This window comes from Sitophilus oryzae, unplaced genomic scaffold (assembly GCF_002938485.1).
Source record: "Sitophilus oryzae breed Bouriz unplaced genomic scaffold, Soryzae_2.0 scaffold_381_pilon_pilon, whole genome shotgun sequence".
Classification (NCBI taxonomy): Eukaryota; Metazoa; Arthropoda; class Insecta; order Coleoptera; family Curculionidae; genus Sitophilus; species Sitophilus oryzae.
In genome coordinates, this window is record NW_022146953.1 from 240778 (window position 1) to 262242 (window position 21465).

Genomic DNA, 21465 nt, shown 5'->3' on the forward strand with positions numbered 1-21465 from the left:
TATGTTTGGTCTAATTTAAAAGTATATATTTTTTAATTCGTATTAAAAAAACGTCTGTCATAGTAGGACTAGAAATAATGTTTTAGTTTCAAAGTTTAGCTTATATAATTCAGTTGACATAGCAAAACGCTAAATTATATAGGGTGTTTCTTGAAAAAAGTGCAGATGTTTTAACTGGTAGAGGTAGTTTTATTTTTCGCGAAAAAAAAATGTTGGAAATAATTTTTTTTATAAAATTTCCAGAAATTCTACAAAACTTTAGAGATGTAGGTTCCTTACATTTTTTTTAAATGTGGCAACATGGGGAGTGGAGTAAATCTGTGGTTCTCAAAACGGAGATTTTTTTTAGAATAGAAAATTAATATTTATTCAATCTATATCTGCCATTTTTAGGAATATTTGTACTTATTTAAGGGACGCCTTATATACAGGGTGTCCCAGAAAAAAGTGCAAGTTTAACTGGTAGTATACTTCAACCCCGGAAACACGTCTATGAAGTTTTTTTCGCGAAAAAAATGTTTTTAAAATTCGAAATTTTTTGAGAAATTTTTTTAGTTAAAAAACATAATTTCTTGATAATATGGTAACATAGGTATTAAATTAAATTTACAAGAAAGAAAATCCAGAAAAGATCCACTAGTTCTCAAAATTTTAGCAAAAAATCATTTTTTTTTTGGAAATTTTCAAAGTAAAATAACTCCGTTATTTTGGACTTATTTGAAAAACGATAAAGAGAAAATATGTTTCCTTTATCGAGATCTACCACCCTTTAAAATACTTGCACTTATTTCTGGGACACCCTGTATAATTACCATAAATTTTCTGTGCCATAGATGATGAATTAAATTAGACTGACAATAATTGTGCCTAAACGACATAAGAATATAAATAATCATATCACTATAATATATCTCTCTATATCATAAACACATACATAATATACCATTTATTTTCAATCTTGCAAACTGCATGATTTCTTATGTAAGTTTTGTCTCTCTATTCGCAAAATATACCAGGGATATTTGATAAGTATTTTACTCTCAGAAAAATAAGTACACATAGAACCGTCGTCATCAATTATTATTATTTTATAATTATACTAGCGTGTACCAGCGACTTCGTTCGCGTCGAATTAATCATTTGTAACGGTGATGATAAAGCAAAGCAAGAATTTCCATTAACATACAAACTGGATAAAATTTTCTCACATTTATATTAGCATGAGAAAAAACAATATGGTGATATTAATATAACTTGGTAATATTTGAGGGGTAGTTTCATCTCGTTGGAATTTGACTTTCGGAAAATCCGTTTGCCAAAAATAAGCTTTTTACGTCGAGCAGTTTAAGCACAATCGTGGTTAAGAAATTACCCAACTTTTTGGAACATCCTGATGATTTTTTAAAAAATCTCAAACTATGTAAAAAAACAAAATAAATTATGCGTGTCCAAGCGTTTTCCCGAAAGACTAACCGTTTTTTAAATAACAAATATTGTAATATTTGAGGAGCGTTTTCACCCTCTTGGAATTTGAGATTCGAGAAACCCCTCCTTATCGAACCTCTACACCCCACAGTCAATCCGTTTGCCAAAAATCAGCTTTAAACGTCAAGCAGTTTAAGCAGAATCGCGATTACTCAGTGGTCAGATTTTATGAAACACCCAGTATAGAGGGATAGTTGAGGGATAGTTTCACCCCCTTAGAATTCGAGTTTCGAAAAATCCCTTCATATCGAACCTCTACACCCTAAAGTCAATCTGTTTTCCAAAAATCAGCTTTTTACGTCAAGCGCTTTAAGCAGGATCGTGATTAATCAATGACCAGATTTTTCGAAACACCCTGTATACATTTTTGAAAAATCTTAAAATATGTAAAAAACGAAATAAAATATACCTGCTTAAGCGTTTTTTCGGAAACTTGACCGTTTTTTAAATAAAAAATATTGTAATATTTGAGGGGTGGTTTCACCCTCTTGGAACTGGAATTTCGAAAAATCCCTTGAGCTTCTTACGTTGAGTGGTTTGAGCAGGATCGTGATTAATCAGTATGTCAGTCACTTAAGGATTTTATATATTAGTATAGATTGTATTGATATTCTAAAAATCATATTTTTATACACACTATTTTTTCTTCTTTATTTTAACTGATGTTTCTGTCAATACGGCAACATTGCACACGTCTAAACAGAAACGTGACCACGACTTCCGTAAAAATAGGGGCCGGAGTCAAGGTTTTGTGACGTCACGACATTAGTCGACCTTATTATATGTTTTCATATGGTTTTACATGCATATTAGCAACCATTTTTACTTATTTTTCTGAGATTTTAACATAAATACATCGCAAAAAACAGCTGACAGATGTCGCTTTAGTACACTCCTGGTATATTCTGTGGTCTCTGTCTAGTCTGTGCTGCCATCTTGTAGCATTAAGATTGACCAAAGCATTCCTTTCACCAAAAAAACCTTATAGTTTTTCTTTTCTCTCACCCTGTACATGCGCCTTTCCTTGTCTAACTTCTCTCAAGAAAGAATAATTAAACCGCAAGTATTATTTAATTTTTTTTGACTTGATAATTTGTTTATTTTTCTGTATTTTTTCGTTTTTTATCGGGCAAGCCAAAAAAGTGAAGCGCCTCCTTTTTTATTATTACTTTATATTTTTAATTTGTTTTGTTATTTGTGTTGTTAAATTTAAGATGTTGGGCGTATTCTAGGTATATTAAAGGGTTATATTTAATTTTTCTTAATTAGAATAAGCGTTATATGTACTTAGCTGTTAAATTCGGGCTAGTGAAGTTTTTTTTTTAGTTTTATTCTGTTTATAATTGACCAGTTATTGCCAAATATACAATTAGTCAAAACAACAGTCATTGAAGAATATTTCTTTTGAAGAAATACGTGAATTTATCAATATAACTTTAAAGTTCACTATGCGACCACAACCTTCTTAAAAGTAAGGCCCGATACAACGATTAATGACGTCACGATAATAGTCGAACTTATTGCATAGTTGTCTATGGCTTTTACATGAATATTTGTATTGATTTATTGTTTTTTATGACATAAATATGAAATAATTCATAAACCATATTATTAAAACTTACAATTTACTTTTTATCACCGAAATTAATCTTCTAGCGTCAAACTAGTGAAGTTTTTTTTTTAGTTTTATACTAAATTTATTAATATAACTTTATAGTTTACTATGAGTTCTCTTGACGTTTTTTTTTACCACAGCCTTCGCGAAGATAGAGGCCCGATATAATGACGTATGACGTCAAGATAGTAGTCGGGCTTATTATTTAGTTGCATACAGTTTTTACACGAATATTAGTATTAAATGGTAATAAAAGTCACTCAATTGAGTTCCACCCTGTATATACTTGATTTGACCAAGTCAAAATAAGATATTTTAAGCCAAAACTAATATCACTGAATCAAAGATTCATTAAACCTATTTATTCTTAACTTATTCTTAATAAATTTTAGAAAAAATAATATATTTTCTTTTCTGTTATTTTAGTTATTTTTTTTGTCTGTAAAATTTAAAAACAACCCTTGTAAAAAGAAACCTAGAATACTGCCCGTGTTACCAGATGAGCACAACGTATAATTATTGTTATATAATGTTTTTTTTTAATTTCAATTAATTTTAGTTTTATACAACAACTGTAGATATCGACCGCACTACGTGTTTATTTTTTTCTATATACTATTTCTTTTTTTTTCGATAAAAAATCATTGCACATCATTCTATTAGGTTTAAGTACAATTTAAAATGATTTTAATCGTTTTTTTTTTGGAAGAAGCAAGCGAGAATAGTTTATACCGTGTTGGCAACTGTTACTTTTGGGTCGGCATTTACATGTGTGGAAGTAAATCGCATAGGGATCTTATTAAGTCGGAGTGAGAGAAATGCGACGGTGTATTGTTGCGGCGTTGCCTGTACATCTTTAAGTAAAGTAAAATCACCATCGCAAACCGCTTATTTTTAAAAGACTTTTTCAAGAGATAACTAGATAAAATCATTAGACATGTTTCTGAGCATCTGAAATGGAATTATAAGGATATCGTTAAGGTGTCATTTTTTTATAACGACAAAACGTTAGTAATAGCGATAATTTAAAAACTGAACTTTTTAACACATAACAGGCCATAACTCAAGAACCACTTTAGATATTGAAACTTTTTATTATTTTCAAGATCGGATATTTTACAATATGTTTACATAAGATAAATTCGATAAGGTTGTTTTTTCCATTCAAAAATTATTTTAAACAATCCATCCATTTACTTTTAGAGCATGGCAATTTTCAGCAACTGTGTAATTTTTTTATTGATAAAGATTTTCATATACTGTCTACAAAGAAAATACAGCAGAAATATTAACAAAGTTCTTGAAAAAACTACAATCTATTCGAGATATCGATTTTTGAATTGAGAGTTCTAATAGCGCGACCACTATCGAACACCCACTCTCGATTCCACTTATTTTTACCAAAAATGCAAGTGTTTCTAGCTTGCACTTAAAAAAAATTCAAGCTATAGGGAAAATTACAACGACTCGTTAGTAAATAAACAAATTAAGTGTCACGAGACGTAATTAAATCGTGAAGCTGAACTTATGACGTTCACCTTTTACTAGAACTTTAAGTACTGACAGAGGTATTGATTGGGTCGACCGGTCAACTGCGACAAATCTGCTATATCCCCTTCCACGTCTCTTAGCGATGTGCACAGTTTCTCGGTTTATTTAATACGTTTGGCAACGTGTTTACTGTTTAATGTTCTCTCTTTGTTCAGTACATTATAAACGCATTGTACTCTTCTGACATACGGAAATCTCGACCCAAGACTAACCTTTGCCAGCCCTTAGTATTCTTTTCAGTGTGCCAATTTGTTCAAAATTTTTATACCGCGTGATAATAAATACCTTTATTTTGTAACGTTTTCTCTAACCTATACATGCATGATATTATTTTTTATTATATTAAACAAATATAACTTGTAATACGATGCCTTCTATGATCGAAATTAAGTAGACTTTACTTTGACAGTTTTAGTTGGTGATATTTTTGTTACCAACTAAAATTTTTTTTTTTTTTTTCGTATCATAAGGTATCTTTATGATTTTTTTTTTAGTTTTGTGCATGTAGATTATTTTGTAAGTTTGTTAACACTGAATCACTAAATTTAACCTAAAAAAAACTAATAATATTAATAATCAAATTGAAATGAAATTACTAAAAAGTTATTAACCAAGTAGTTAAGTTAATTTTAATGGTAATCTCAATTTAGTGGTTCATGCATTTTTGTATAATTTTATTTCCTTATTTGGTCTTAGCTTGTATAACGCTTCCTTTTGTAAGACAGAATTGTTTATGTTTTTTTTAACAATACAAAATAAAGGTATTTCAAAAATGAATGTACTGTTTTTATTTTTTAGTTTAACCCTCTACTAGTCCTCTACCTTTTTAACAACTACTAACATCGTTTTTTTTTTTGAATATCTTTAAGCTTATTCATTCATAACGTCGAAATAAGTGGAATACGTTAGTGGTTTCAGACAGCTTAGAAGTTTATAAACAATTAATAAAAAAATAATAAATGCCGAAAAAAAACGGAACACACAAACATAGGAACGCACAAACAATATGAACTGATCTCAGACACACTCTAAAACTCATATTTGACATAATATAATGATGACGTAGCATTGAACGAAGGCTGAACACTCTTTATGTTTTTAAGTACCTATAAAGTATAATTGAAACCACTCATTTATTTCTCTGATTTCGAGGTCCTTGATGTGGCTTTACAACATACAATTTTTTTTTGTCAAGAACACAAGAGAATGATGAGTTATATTTTTAAAAAAATTTTCGTCGTTTCTTATACACCGTGTCACAAAAAAAACCGGTTAATGAGAGAGAAGAGTTATTACGTTATATTCCAAGCAAAAACACTACAAGTATTTGTGAAGATAGTTTATATTTTTCTTTTAGACCCGTAGAATTTTTTTGAAAAAAAAATCCATTAAAATTAGTGATATAATTTTATTTTCTGTTATAACCTTTACTATATTTTTTTCTGCTTTGCTTGCATGCTCTCATCACCACAATTCTCACGTTAGAATTCTAGACCACAAATACCGTATGATCGAAAAAAAAAATAGCCTCACAGATACCTGCGGAATGATAATAATTGGCGACAGTTTTCCACATTTAAAAATAATTTTAACTCAATATAATAATAAATTACAACCTTCTTAAGGCGGTAAACGCCATTAAAAAATAATGAAGAGTAAAGTAAGCGACGTCTAGCGCTTGACCTCGCCAAAATTATCATCGAGTATCGTTCCGCAGCCTTCTTTGACGCTGTTTTTTTTCGACTGTATGATATTACGCGACCTAGGATTTGTATTATGTATTATTGACGTATTAATCCTGTTTTTATTATCCCTCCTTATTCCACGCCTCTTGTTATATTCCTCACACATTTTATTTGTTGTTTGTTTTTTTTTCTGTATTAACACAGTATATTTTGGACTACGTGACCAGACATTTGTTTAAGATTTATTAGCTTTTTTGGGGGGTTCGTTGAACGACTATTAGAGGCACAATTTAAAAATATCAAAGTTGTATTTTTTTAAATGGGACACCCTGTATATTATTACATTTTTAATTTCTACCATTAAAATAAAGGTAAATTTGATTAAGGTTTACCACACTTAAACTTTACCGTTTTTGAAATATTTTCAATTTTGTTAAATTGCAGTAACCATTTTAAAACTTCATTTCTCCAAGGGTATCGAAGTTTTTAATACTAAATATTTACTGAAGTTTATATATATTGATCAGTTATTGTGTTGCAATAATAAAAATAGCCTCCTACAGCGTGTCTAAAAATTTATTTTAAATAATTTCTGGCTTTAATCGGCAATAACTTGTTTAATTTAAATGGAACACCCTGTATATTTTAGGGGAATCAGATGCACAATTTAATTGTCTATCAAATTGTATTATACCATTTTTTACCTATCTCTTCAAGTTTTCGTAGAAAATGCATTTTCTTATAATTTAGATCTCATTTATCAATATACCCATGGAATATTGACATTTTAGATTATTTTTAATGATGTAACAAATTTTTAAAGAGTGAAAATTAAAAAATAAAATAAAAACTGTTTAATATTTGTTAAAGAGGACCAATTAATATGATTCCAGTATTCAAACTGCATTAATTGGCTGTTTGTGTCACCTTAAAAATGTTATTTCATTTTTTGACGAATGATTATTTATAACAACAGAGACGTTCATTTTCATAACTTATTATTATGTTGATTTCTGATTCATATCTACATTTATTTCGAATAATTTATTAACTAACACAATTAAGTACGTAATTAATTAATATTTGGGCGGAAATAATAGTGGTATATTTAATTAATGGTATACTCTTTTATAAAGATTTAAATAGTTTTCTTTTTGTATACAAACGGGTTAGTAATATTATCGTTTTTAGCGCCTGTATATTTTGTACATTTGTTGCTGTAAAAACAATCTAAAATGTCAATATTCCATGGGTATATTGATAAATGAGGTCTAAATTATAAGAAAATGCATTTTCTACGAAAACATGAAGGGATAGGTAAAAATGGTATAATACAATTTGATAGACAATTAAATTATGCACGTGATTCTCCTAAAATAGACAGGGTGTTCCGTTTAAATTAAACAAGTTATTGCCGTATTTAAGAGGATATTTTTGATTTTAATTTACAAACGAATGCTTTAAATCTACATAGAGTTTTGTCTATGCTTGATGTAGTCTATAAAAGTGTACTGTCGTAGTAGCTCTTGTATTGTATCTCCTTGTGCTCTTCCCAGCCCGCTTCTGCAGCAAGGGGTGCCAATAACGTCTCGGAAACCCGTAGCACCGCAGCCAAGCGGATCACTTTCGAGGAGACGCGACCTAGGGCCCCCAAGGTGAGACTCTAAACAAAAGTAGCCCCCAAAAACCATATGTGAATGGGAATTCTTTTCAAAAAATTGCTTTATCTTTTTTTTAATATTATGTAAGGAGTTTTTTTTATAATATTACTTAGAGTTCATACCGGGTGTTTTAAATTCGTCTTTCACCAATGGGTAAAAGAGACAGGGTGGCTAAAAAAAAACAATGTTGACGGTCTCAGAAAAAAGATACGCCTCAAGTGATTTTTGACGCCACCCTGTATCTTTTACCGTTTCCGAGAACCTTAAAGTTGACAGGCGAATTTTAAACATCCTGTATACAGGATAGTCAGTTAAAAAGAAAAAATTATATCAACACGTTGGAAGTTGAAAGTTTCAATTAAAAGCAGAACAGCACGGGGGAACATATGATTTCGACAGACTTGTTTTAAAAAAATGTTGCTTAACGTTTCGGAAAGTTTATCTCGTTTATCTAAAATACAAAGAATAAAGAAAAAAACTATTAAAAATATTTAAATTCAGCTAATTTAGTTTTTTAAAACAGATACACAAATCTAAGATTTGTGAGCATTCATGGGACACAGGGCACAGAATAAATTTTAATAACGCCAAAATTATAATGAAAGAAGCGATAGCCTCTTAAAGAAAAATTAATTAAGTAATTGTTATCAGGTAGTAATTGTTAATTTTGAAGTTTAAATATCAAGTTAAAAATGTCATTTTAACAGAACGTCAATGGTTTTTGTAGACGTATCTGTTTTAAAGTATAGGATTTTTTGGAGACTTGTTTTTGATTTAAAATTACTTGAAAACTGTCGTTCATGTCATATATTCTTTCGCTGGACAGACTATATAGTTCTAAAATGTTAAAAATATTTAAAAACGACCTATATATGTAACGAAAAAGTGCCTAAAATTTAGAATTTTTGGTAAAATGTTAGTTTTTGGTGTTATTTGATGAATTTTACTTCACAGATTGATCGTTTATGGGCTATTATTGCTTGCGGACGCACCCAAGACCAGTTGGACCTCACCGAAATGGCTCACAAATTCCTCAAAAACAACGGTTTGAAACCGAGATCCCTTAATTTTTAGTATATCCCTATCGATAAGATACTATATAAGCTAGCTTTAAATTTTGAAAATTAAAAAATAAACTTTAATAATATTCTTTAATTATATTTAATATTACTCTCGATGGTCTTTTAAAAGATCTTGTACAGGTAGATTTAAAATAGGACTATTGTACAGTGTGTCCCCGGATTGTCTTTAGAAAAGGAAACACTTTTTTATTAACTTTTTTGAGAAAAAATGCATTCTTACCGTTTTAGAGTAAAATAAACAAAAATATTATGAAAATACAGTTGAATTTAATTGTTGCAAAAAATATATCTTGTAAAGACGAACCGAGGACATACTGTATATATTATAAAACTTATATACTGTGTTTGATCAAAAAGTATGTACCAGTAACTGTCTGGTACTAAAACTATATTATTTTTCTGACTTTACACGGTATACACCGTGGTATTGAATGAAAACAATGTCACAGTAGCCTAGTAAACACTAGCTATAGTAAATCTCAAAGTAAAATATGATTTCAACGACTACCGTGACATCGTTTTTATTCAATCGCTCGGTACATAGATGCAATAACCTTAAAAACGTTCGTGTTGCAAGCTGAGAGCCTTGCAATGACACTATTGACGTAGAGGTATGAATTCTATACAAACCTAGTAATATACCGTGCTGGCAACTGTTACTTTTGGGTCGGCATTTACATGTGTGGAAGTAAATCGCATAGGGATCTTATTAAGTCGCTACGGTGTGCTGTTGCGGCGTTGCCGATACGCTCAAGTAAAGTAAAATCACGATCGCAAACCGCTTATTTTTAAAAAACTTTTTTTTCAAGAGATAACTAGATAAAATCATTAGACATGTTTCCGAGCATCTGAAATGGAATTATAAGGATATCGTTAGGGTGTCATTTTTTTATAACGAGAAAACGGCAGTAATCGCGATAATTTAAAACTCAACTTTTTAACACATAACAGGCCATAACTCAAGAACCACTTTAGATATTGAAACTTTTTTTTATTTTCAAGATCGCATATTTTACAATATGTTTACATAAGAAAAATTCGATAAGGTTGTTTTTTCAATTCAAAAATTGTAAACAATCCATCCATTTACTTTTAGAGCATAGCAATTTTCAGCAATCGTGTAATTTTTTTATTGATAAAGATTTTCACATACTGTCTACAAAGAAAACACAGCAGAAATATTAACAAAGTTCTTGAAAAAACTACAATCTATTATTTCTAATAGATTTCGAGATATCGATTTTTGAATTCAGAGTTCTAATAGCGCGACCACTATCGAACGCCCACTCAATTCCACTTATTTTTACCAAAAATGCAAGTGTTTCTAGCTTGCACTTAAAAAAAATTCAAGCTATAGGGAAAATTACAACGACTCGTTAGTAAATAAACAAATTAAGTATCACGAGACGTACTTAAATCGTGAAGCTGAACGCATGACGTACACCTTTCCCTAGAACTTCAACTGCGACAAATTTGCTCTATCCCCTTCCACGTCTCTTAGCGATGTGCACATTTTCTCGGTTTATTTCATACGTTTGGCAACTTGTTTACTGTCCTCTCTTTGTTCAGTACATTATAAACGCATTGTACTCTTCTTACATACGGAAATCTCGACCCAAGACTAACCTTTGCCAGCCCTTAGTAGATACGGTATTTTTATGTTTACAAAGAAAAAATGGTGTGTGATATATACATAAATATAAATGTATGTAGTTTTTATTTGTCTTGCAATATTTGATATATGCAAATCTATTTGTTTTAAAATTTTATTCCTTATATACTACGTGTTGTTTTTTTAAATTTATAAATATTAATGGTAGAATATAGTAAGTAGTGCTTTCAGCAAAAAGTAAGTTGCTAGTCCCCAACTTTGTCGTTTAAAAAATATTCTGTATGTTTAAAAATTTGATTTCTTTGCATGTGTTTCTTTTTCTATACAGGGTATTGAAAAAATGCAGGGCCAAATTATACGGGGGGTGATTATTCATCAAAAAATATGAAAAAAAGTTCCTATAAACATGGGTTTGCAAATGCTACAGGATGTTAAACTTTAAAAAATAACATCCTGTCATCTTTAACTATGCATTTTCGAACCCCATGTTTATAGGAATTTTTTTCATATTATTTTATAAGAAAACATCCTCTGATTTGGCCCTGAATTTTTCGAACACCTTGTATATATGTCGCTAGAATAATTTATTGATTTATGTAATAATCCAATGAATTATTTGTTGATTTTACAATTAGAGAGTTATATACGGCCTATTAAGTATTATTTATAGGACTTAAAACAAAAATATAGAGAGGTTTTAGGTGGTTGAGTACAAATTAGCTTGTATCAAAGTGTAAATATACATGTTTAAATATATAAATGTTCTTTAATGACTTGTTAAAGTTCATTATAAACAAATATGACGCATTTTTCAACAACTGCACTTATTGTTTATTATACAATACTTGTAAAACAAATACTTCTAAAGTTTTCGATTACAATTATGATTAAAAATACTTTTTAAATAGATTTAATAACTTTTAATTTTCAGATATATGTTGTTTTTGAAAAATATAGATATTTTATTGCTAATTTTACAGGTTTGCCTATATTTAGTTTGTATGTGTAGTGTATGTTTTTTTATTTAAATTTTAAATTGTAAAATTTTTTCAATAAAGTATTCTTCAGATGCTTTTGAAGGATAAGGGGGAAAAACAGACAATGTCACAAAACTGCTTATGTGGACATCGTTTTTTATATTCGATTACTTAAAAATTCCAGTAAAGTGGACATATCGTTGGTTTTTTCCTCTTACCCTTCATTCATATTGTTTGTTTCTTTAGACATCGTGTAAATATCAAAATTTAGCCGGTGAACCACTGAAAATACAAGTTAGATATAAAAAATCAGAAAAAAATGAAATAAAGTTATGCGCGTGTTTTTTTTTTGACACCGTGTACATTAAATTTTTGAGACGCTGTATAGAATATTATTAGTTTCTTTTTATATACTGCCGATGGCGCAAGATGTAACCAAAAACCCTAGATTTATTCATTGGCAGCACTACTGTTGAAGGAAATTGTTAAACGTCAATAAATACCGTTGTCGTCGCAAAAACCATTATTATTTTGCAATTTTTCTTTGCATCAATCGATTCTAAACAATATTTTCTTTTTTCTACACCGTAGCATAAGAAATCGAAGCGTATTTTTCCTACCTCTATATCTCTGATATGTACTTAAATACCCTAGAACAATACGTTGGCAGCATTGATGTTGCAGGAAACCATATGTTAAACGTCAAGAAAATTTACTTTTTTTAGCGTTGTCGTCGGAGAACGAATATTATTTTTGCAATTTTCGTTCGCATCCAGACAATTCCAAAGTATACTTTCGTATTCTAGCTTGTATTTTCGTAATATCTCCGTATAATGCGTTTGTCGTACCGGTACGACCCCATCCTAACGACCAGCAGTAAATGACAAAAATCTAACATTTGACAGGGAAATCTAGGATGTGAGATTTATCATCGTTTTCTTCGAAAATCTAAACGAAATTTTTGACGATATTAAGATGGCAGACAGTAAACTTGCTATTAACAGACCGAGTTCAGCCAGTACTCCCCCAAATTGTGCAATATGCTTAGGATCGTGCAACAACAAATGTTTCTCCGACTCGTGCATGCACCAATTTTGCTTCCAGTGCCTCTTGGAGTGGTCCAAGGTAATTTTTATTTAATTTTCTTTAAAATACAGTTTACCAACTACGATTTACAGATCAAAGCTGAGTGCCCACTCTGTAAACAAGCCTTCAAATCGATAATACACAATGTGAAATCAAACGAGGAATACGATGAGCATGTAGTGGAAGCACCAAGGAACGAGGACCTTAGGTTGTTTACCAACGAGGAGTTTTTATTTCTACCATTGTCTCTTACTCCTCAGAGACATGACACGACATTTCATGTTAGGTAATTAGAAATATTTTCAGTTTTTCTAAATTTAAAGCTATGTTAAACATAGATAAAATGCTATAGTAAGTCTTTAATATAACAAATATATTTTTATATGTTAGAACTACATTTACTGTCGATTCGAGAGGCGAACATGCAATTCAACAAATGCTGTTGAGTCATCCGTTGACTTCTGGAAGACTTACTGTTGACACAGGTTTTCAAAGGTATTTTTTTAAGTACTGCTAGCCAAAATATAGTTATTTAGATAAAAGCCTAGGCAGTTCTAAACAAAATTTATTTTTATTTTTAGGTCTAGGATATTGCATCCTAGGATTAGTTTCAGAAGATCGATATACGAACAAAATCTTTGGGTAAACGGGGTACCGGACATAGCGACGCCTTATAGGGAGTGTTCTCCCACTTTTTTTAGGTATATATTTTGAATTTAATTCGTTTTTAAGTGATGTTAATATTTTTTATTGTTCAGAAATAACCCAGCTGCCAGACAAAGACTTGTTCCCTGGTTAAATCGCGAATTGAACGCCCTCCTTTATGAAAATACCCAGTTAATAATGCATGTGGTCGACCTAATCCTAGACCACCTGCTCAGATATCACATTTGCAGCAGAACGTTCAGAAACCTTCTGAGAGACTACCTCGACACTAAAACCGATCATTTTATACACGAATTCTATAATTTTATGAGATCGCCTTACGATATGTTTGGATATGACAGAAGTATAATTTATACATCCAGGTGAGTGAGATTGCTTTTCCTACATCTCTGTTGAATGTGTTGTAATCTGATTAATTATAGACCTACCTCACCCACACCAGTTCTTGAAGAGGACACTGTTGAAGTTTTCGATGATAACAGCAACGATAGTGATGTTGTTTTTGTTGGTGAATCAGCCCACAGAGTGCCTGCAGAGCCTGTCACTATTAATTTGGTTGATACCGATTCTGATGAGCCTATGATGATATCTTCGTGTAATGAGGTAAGTTTGACTCTTTTGTAGCTCTTTTTAGGGTTCCATACCTCATAAGTGTGTCTGTCTGACTGTCTGTGAAGACCAGGGTTGGGTAACGACGCGTAGATAATTCATTTTCTACGTGCATGTAGAAAAGTGCGTAGAAAATGTAGAAAATTAAGTTGAAAATGTATAAAATCTGAGAACAGGTGCAAAATTAATTCTATATATTTAAAGCCATTTTTTTTCTATTTTCTTTAAATTCTATAAGTGTTTAATTAGTTTTTAACTTCCTGAAAATAAGAGAGAGTAATTGATCTGAAGACTATTAGAACATTTTTTTCTGTTTAATCTGAAGATCGTACAGAAAAGTCTGATTTTTTTTTCTTTGAAAGTTTTTGTTGTTTCTTTTTTTAAATTTTACCATAGAAAGCTTGTGGTTTAAACTATATGTATAGTAATAATTATTGTAGTTTGTAGTTCTTACTTTCATTAGGTTAGACCTAATGCAGGGTCCTGGTGATTTTGCCACTGCAGGGACCTGGTGATTTTGTCGCTGCAGGGTCCTGGTGTTTTTTCCTACTGCATGGACCTGGTGATTTTGTCACTGAAGGGCCTGGTGATTTTTCCTACTGCATGGACCTGGTGACTTTGTCACTGAAGGGCCTGGTGATTTTTCCACTGCAGGGACCTGGTGATTTTGTCACTGAAGGGCCTGGTGATTTTTCCACTACAGGGACCTGGTGATTTCGCCACTGCAGGTACCTGGAGATTTTCCCGCTGCAGGGTCCTGGTGATTTTGCCACTGCAAGGTCTTGGTTATTTTCCCACTGCAGGGTCCTGGTGAATTTTCCCGCTGCAGAGACCTGGTGATTTTGCCACTGCAAGGACCTGGTGTTTTTCCACTGCAAGGACCTGGTGTTTTTCCACTGCAGGGCCTGGTGTTTTCCCACTGCAGGGACTTAGTGATTTTGTCACTTATGGGACCTGGTTATTTTGCAACTGCAGGGACCTGGTGATTTCGCCACTGCAAGGACCTGGTGTTTTTCCACTGCAGGGTCCTGTTGTTTTTCTCACAGCAGGGACCTGGTGATTTTGTCACTGAAGGGACCTGGAGATTTTCCCACTGCAGGGTCCTGGTGATTTTTCTCACCGCAGAGGCCTGGCTGGCCTGGTGATTTTGCCACTGCAGGGACCTGGTGATATTGGCACTGCAGGTACCTGGAGATTTTCCCGCTGCAGGGTCCTGGTGTTCTTGCCACTGCACGTACCTGGAGATTTTCCCGCTGCAGGGTCCTGGCGACTCTGCCACTGCAGGGACATGGTGATCTTCCCACTGCAGGATCCTGGTTATTTTTCCCATTGCAGGGACCTGGTGATTTTGCCACTGCAGGGACATGGTGATTTTGCCACTGCAGGGATCTGGTGATTTTTCCACTGCAGGGTCCTAGTGTTTTTGCCACTGCAGGGACCTGGTGTTTTTGCCACTGCAGTGACTTAGTGATTTTCCCACTTCAGGGACCTGGTGATTTACCCACTGCAGGGACCTGGTGGATTTGGACCTGTTGGATACTATATACTATCCATTTGTTATATAATAATAATAAATAACAATTAGAGATATCTTTATTAGTTTATTTCTTGTACTTATCGTTGTGATTGAAGTATTTGAAATAAATATAAACTCAAAGGAAGGTTTACAATACATAAAACTAATTTTCTACGTCTGGACATATGAAAAATGTCCAATTTTCTACGTGTAGAAAATACGGTAGGAAATATAAAATTTTCTACCTACCCAACCCTGAATCTGAAAACTAAAAATTTGTAATTAAATTAAAAAAAATATTTTGATTTTAGATACCGATGCCCATTTTGTCGCCATCGAGAAGGAGCCCCTCTCCCGAAGTCTCTCAATTGTCACCGCAGCCTTCAGTGTGTTTACCACCCAAATTACGGTATAAACACGAAGCCATACTGGAGAAAGATAAAAGAAGGTAAGCTTTTCACAATATTATCTCTTATTTTGATTAAAACCTCAAATCATCCTTTGTGTATTTTTAATTCATTTTTGAAGTGAAAAAACTATTTGTTACACGTAAAAAAACTTTTTTTACGTGTATAAAACTTTTTATTACTGGTAAAAAACTAATTTTACGTGAAAAAAATTTTTTGTTACACATAAAAAACTATTTTTTATGTGTTAAAAAAATATTTTTTTTAATTATTACTTTTACAACTGCTTGTGCTTAAAAGTGCAATTTAAAAAAAAAGACTACGAAAATAGGCAACAAAAAAACGAGAATTGCTCACAAAGATTCAAAAACAACATGATATTACACAAAATAATGACTGACACTAGGATAATTGTCAAATAATAAACGACAACCTTGCTGAACACGACGCAATGTGACCAACTTAGCGATAATAAAATTCGGTTTAAACTAATTTTTGCAGCTTTAATCTAAATAAATTATCTCTTACAATCATTTGCTCTATAAAGTAAAACGAAGAGCCGCTCGGTATCTGAAATTATACAACAAATTTAAACATTTTTGCCGAAATTTCATTTAGTCAGGTTTATATAGACTTTAATGTCAATGTCGATAAGATTGATGGCGTGCATCGGAAAATGTTTTGCGATTACAATACGTCCCATAGAATAAAATATGTATTCTCGTTTCAGGTGGTTGAAAAAAAGGCATAGGCGTAGGTCCTCGTCTATCAGTTTCTCTAGTAGCAGCAGCGATACTTCGTGTGAACGAGACAAAGAGTCGTATAAACGCTACAAAAAGAGGAAGATGAAAAGCAAGCATAAAAAACGTTGCTTGAGCCAGAACGCTTTCGATAGCGACACAGAGGTAAGTCGGAATAGTTTATTTTGGACCTCTTATCACTTGAACTCCCTGTATAAAACTAAAAAATTCTAAAGTATTTTTGATTTTAAACTGTAAAGATGCTTAACTGTCAAAATAAGTAAAAGTTACGGGAAAATAACTGTAGAAAATGCAGTTTTTAAAAGTAGTTCATTTGTACCGTCCCATATTTTACTGAAAAATACACTTTTATAACCACACGATTAGATTTTTAGAAAATGTGAGCGATGGGATCGTTATAGGACGGCTAAAGTTACAATTTAAAATTATTTTCAAAATGTACAGAGTGTCCCAAATAAAGAAAAAATATCAAAGTTGTAATTTTTTAAACGAACCACCCTGTATATTAATACATTTTTAGTTTCTACGATTAAAATAAAGATGAATTCGATTAAGGTTTACCGCACTTTAATCTTACCGTTTTTGAAATATTCACGATTTTGTGAAAATACAGTGACAATTTTAATGCTTCATTTCTCTAGGCCCTTTTAAGTTTTTAAAACCAAGTATTGTAGTGAAGTTTTTCTATTTACCTAAATTTTGTGTTGCAATAATAAAAATAATACTACCGTCCGGTGCACAATTTAATTGTCTATCAAATTGTATTATGCCATTTTTTACCTATCTCTTCAAGTTTTCTTATAAATGCATTTTCTGTAATTTAGACCTCATTTCTTAATATACTACCCATGGAATATTGAGATTAATTATTGAAAGTAGTTAATTTGTACCGTCTCGTGTGATTTTCAGGTTAATATCACTACCAGTGACTCGGAAGACGATGACAACAAACCGTTGATGGACATAGTGAAAAGAAAATTGAAGAAAAAGAAAAGTAAGAAGAGCAGTAAAAAAGAGAAGAGGAAAAAATCAAAGAGCGAGGAGGGTTACCGGTCGAGAGAACAGCCTAAAAATGAGGCTTCCACACAAATACAGCCGATGGATTTGTCATTTGAATCAGTATCCAATTCCAGGTAAGTTTTTGTAATAATTTTTTAAACATGTTATTTCGTTTTTCCAAAAATCTTGTATGGGTATTTCGCCACTGCAGTGCAAGAAAATCTACAAAATAAAATAGTTATTTTTTTGTTTAACACTTCTGCGTTAAACCTAAACGGACGCTGCTTGTCAAAAGTTATGTTTACAGTTATACAAATTTGCCTAACAAATAAAAAAATACTTAACGTTTCGGAAAGTTTATCTCTTTCCGTCGTCGGAAGCAAAAAAATACAAAGAATAAAGAAAAAAAAATATTTAAAATATTTAAATTCAACTTCTCGAGAACACTTTAGTTTTTTAAAACCGACGTACTGTTAAAATGACATTATATCAAGTTAAAGTTCAGAATTAACAATTACTACCTGATAACAATTACTTAATAAGGTAAAACCAAAAAGCCCCAAACTTTCTGTATGATTATTTTTAAATTTTACGTATGTTATGTTTATTTATGTTATGTTCTTTAAAATCAAAGAAGCGATTGTTATACATTACTAACATTTACAGATGCATGACCAATACATTTATTTTTATTAGATCGTATTAAAAAAGCCTCTTTTATTTTTCTTTTAGAGGCTATCGCTTCTTTCATTATAATTTTGGCGTTATTAAAATTTATTCTGTGCCCTGTGTCCCATAAATGCTGATAAATCTTAGATGTGTGAAAATCTCCCTTTCTTAAATAATCTTTATGTTCTTTAATTCTAACATTTAAGGGTCTAGATGTCGCACCAATGTAAAATTTATCGCATTCACATGTTATTTGGTATATTACATTTTTTGTTTGTTGTTCTGTATTAATTGGTTTAGTATGTGAAAATGGATCTAAGTGTATTTTGTATTTTGAAATACCAATATAGGGTTTTTTGGAGAGATGAATCCGCCACATAGGTATAGACATTTTTTATATTTCGTTTTTGTATTGTCATCGTTTTGAGTTAGCAGTATATGCGTTTATTATTAATATTTTTATCAGGTACAAGGCAAAGCCGATGGATTTGTCCACGGAGACTCCTAGTTGTTCGAGGTAAGTGGAATTTTTAAAAGTAGTTCAAATGTACCATGTTTTAATTTATTTTTTTTGATTGAAAAAAAATTAATGAAGGAATATAATGCTATCCATGTATTTATTCATGGTAGACGGACCCTTGACAGTTCTGTTTGACGGTTCATTTGACACATTTCAAATTTTGTGGATTTGTCTTGTCTTTACTGAGTTAATTTTGTGTAATTTAGTATTTATTCTACAACTAGTAGTTGTTTAGAGGTAGTAAATTTAGAAGGATTTTTTTTGTGACAGAATTTAAATTAACAGGACATTATTGCGATTTATCGAAAAAGACTATAATAGATGGTTGTGTAGCGTGCGGTAGATCTCGGACAAAAAACGAGGGAAATAATGGAATAACTTTTCGCTAGTAAGTAACTATATAATATACATACGTGTAGTAAACCGATCGTTTATGAAATTCATTTAAAATTAAGTAATTACATATTTTTTATTGCATTTTTGCTTTTATTTACTATATGTCAAAGAATTTAGATACGTCAATTTGACTTACCGGCTTCAGTAGCGTATTGGGATGTTTGTGTTGATAAATAATTACTATAACTTATCTATTTTTATAACAGTTTTAATAACCAACAACGTTTATTGACAACGTAAAATAAAACAACAAATTATTGAGTCTACCCAGGCATCATATTTTTTACACGTTTTGAATAAAATTAGAACGGCACTGATAAACCGGAATTTCAGTCGGCCATTTTAGGACCCCGTCGCGTTCGATCTAGATAAGGATTTTTGATATACTCCTTAATCTTTTTGTTCAAATTATTTGACGTTAAAAAGACAAGAAAACATATTTATTAAAAGTAGTTCATTTGTTCCCATATATTGGACTGAAAAAAATCATTTTTATATATTTTTCTTAGACATTCCGGTTCTTCGACTATATCTTCGAACGGTACACCTGAATCGACAAAATCGAAGAAAACCTTTCAATCGGCCGTGCAAAAGCTCAAATCCGAACCTTCCACTAGCAGATACCACGTGGAAATACCCAAGAGTACCAGGTCCAAGGTGGAGCTCACCGATAACGGAGCATATACGTCGGTAAAAATCGAAACTTCTAGGGATCCAACCGGTGAGTAGACTTGGCAACTCTATAAAGGAGTTGTGTGGTTTTATTTTCCCTGATTCTACAGACTGTACAGACGATCTGGCATCGTCCAGAACGAAGATCAAGATCGTGAGGAACGGGAGGAATAGTCCGAAAAATGCGAGATGTAAGTCTGAAGTTCAGGAGTCTGACAGCAGTACTGACGACTACACAAAACCAGCTGTCAAGAGTGAAATAAGGTAATTTTTTTTTCAGAAATTTACTTATCCACGGAATTACTTAAACTAAACTCCCTAGATAATACTATCTACGGCCTAGGGTGCCTAAACATTATTTTAAGTCACTAGATAATATTATCTAGGGATTAACTATACAGAAGCGACAGTAGCATTTTTTCTAAATTAATATATTTACAATACTTTTTTTATATAACACAAAAACTAAATGGTATTCCATATATTGTTATTTTCCTCTCAATATCAACAAAATTAAACACGTAAAAACTGTTCAGCCATCGTTCAACGTTACGTCATCATTATTTGTCAAATATGAGTTTGAGGGTGTGTCTGAGATCAGTTCATATGGTTTAGAAAATTTTAAGTATGTTCCTATATTATTTTTTTCGGCATTTATTATTTTTTTCTTGAACCCTTCATCAGTTACGATCTTTTTAGATCCAATAATCAACAGTAATTTACGGAATGCCGTAATGACGTTACCAATCTGTTTCATCTGGTTGGCAAGTGATTGAGAGAGTTCGACTATACATAATATGACGTCACGTTGAACTATGGCTGAACATTCTATACTTCAAAAAAGTCGCTTCTGTATAGCTAAGGTAAAGTGGCGATGCTTTAACTATTTGAATTAGATTTACAAAAAAAAGTGACATATGTCATTGATTATCTAGAGAAGTGAAACACGAAAATCCCGGACCGAGTACTAGTAAGTCCTTGCCCCTGGTATTTAGAAGAGAACATAATAAATGGTACGTTTTTGGTGAAAGCGACCCATCATCCGATTAACATTAAGTCCAATTAAATACAAAAAAAAATACATTAATAAAAATATTTTTTCCAAACAATATTTTACGGACTATTTTGTAATTTTTAATGTTATCCAGGCCTTACATGTGAGCGTTGTTTTTTTGTAACTTGTAAATATATACATAAGTTGTATTATACGGGCTGCCCCCACCCAGATGCGCTATTTTTTCGGGACGCCCTGTATATACTAATAATATACGGTTCATTATGCTTTAGATTTTATTTTATTTTTGTATGATAGTTATTTATAACGATTATTAGGAGTAAAAATGTAAAATTTCGTAGTGCCCTAGATAGTTTCTAGGTTTTTTTCTCCGATACAGTATATTTATGGTATTTTATTCGAAGTAAAAATAAACGTTTAAAAAATGGGGGTATTCATGGGGGTAAGGGGGCGTTCATATTTTTTTTTCAGAGATTTGACG

General features: G+C 31.7%; 2 protein-coding genes across 5 annotated transcripts in view; both read left to right on the forward strand.

Annotated features, from left to right (window-relative positions):
* LOC115885410 (transcriptional activator Myb) overlaps positions 1–9828 on the forward strand; it is a 35622-nt gene extending 25794 nt beyond the window's left edge. For 2 of the 4 annotated variants that reach the window (XM_030904314.1, XM_030904316.1), the window contains 2 exons: positions 7893–7991; positions 8952–9828. In XM_030904314.1, coding sequence (XP_030760174.1) covers positions 7893–7991; positions 8952–9071 — 219 coding nt within the window. In that variant the 3' untranslated portion in view covers positions 9072–9828. The remainder of the gene's footprint in view (positions 1–7892; positions 7992–8951) is intronic. The other 2 variants (XM_030904315.1, XM_030904317.1) reach the window with 1 other exon arrangement.
* Positions 9829–12346: 2518 nt separating this feature from the next.
* LOC115885336 (E3 ubiquitin-protein ligase Topors-like) lies at positions 12347–21048 on the forward strand. Its single transcript, XM_030904215.1, has 13 exons — positions 12347–12793; positions 12847–13040; positions 13145–13249; positions 13336–13455; positions 13513–13782; positions 13843–14023; positions 15857–15993; positions 16683–16857; positions 17623–17846; positions 18848–18898; positions 19807–20018; positions 20080–20233; positions 20905–21048. Exons 1-13 carry the CDS (start codon positions 12644–12646, stop codon positions 21017–21019), a joined length of 2088 nt encoding a protein of 695 aa, XP_030760075.1. The 5' UTR covers positions 12347–12643; the 3' UTR covers positions 21020–21048.
* The last annotated feature ends 417 nt before the right edge of the window (positions 21049–21465 follow it).

What these genes read in the sequence shown, in the direction of transcription:
- LOC115885336 (XM_030904215.1), top strand. Translation starts at nt 12,644, where the DNA reads ATGGCAGACAGTAAACTTGCTATTAACAGACCGAGTTCAGCCAGTACT. An exon ending in TGATATCTTCGTGTAATGAG is followed by an intron (nt 14,024 to 15,856) that starts GTAAGTTTGACT and finishes TTTTGATTTTAG; the next exon opens with ATACCGATGCCCATTTTGTC. An exon ending in CTTTCGATAGCGACACAGAG is followed by an intron (nt 16,858 to 17,622) that starts GTAAGTCGGAAT and finishes TGTGATTTTCAG; the next exon opens with GTTAATATCACTACCAGTGA.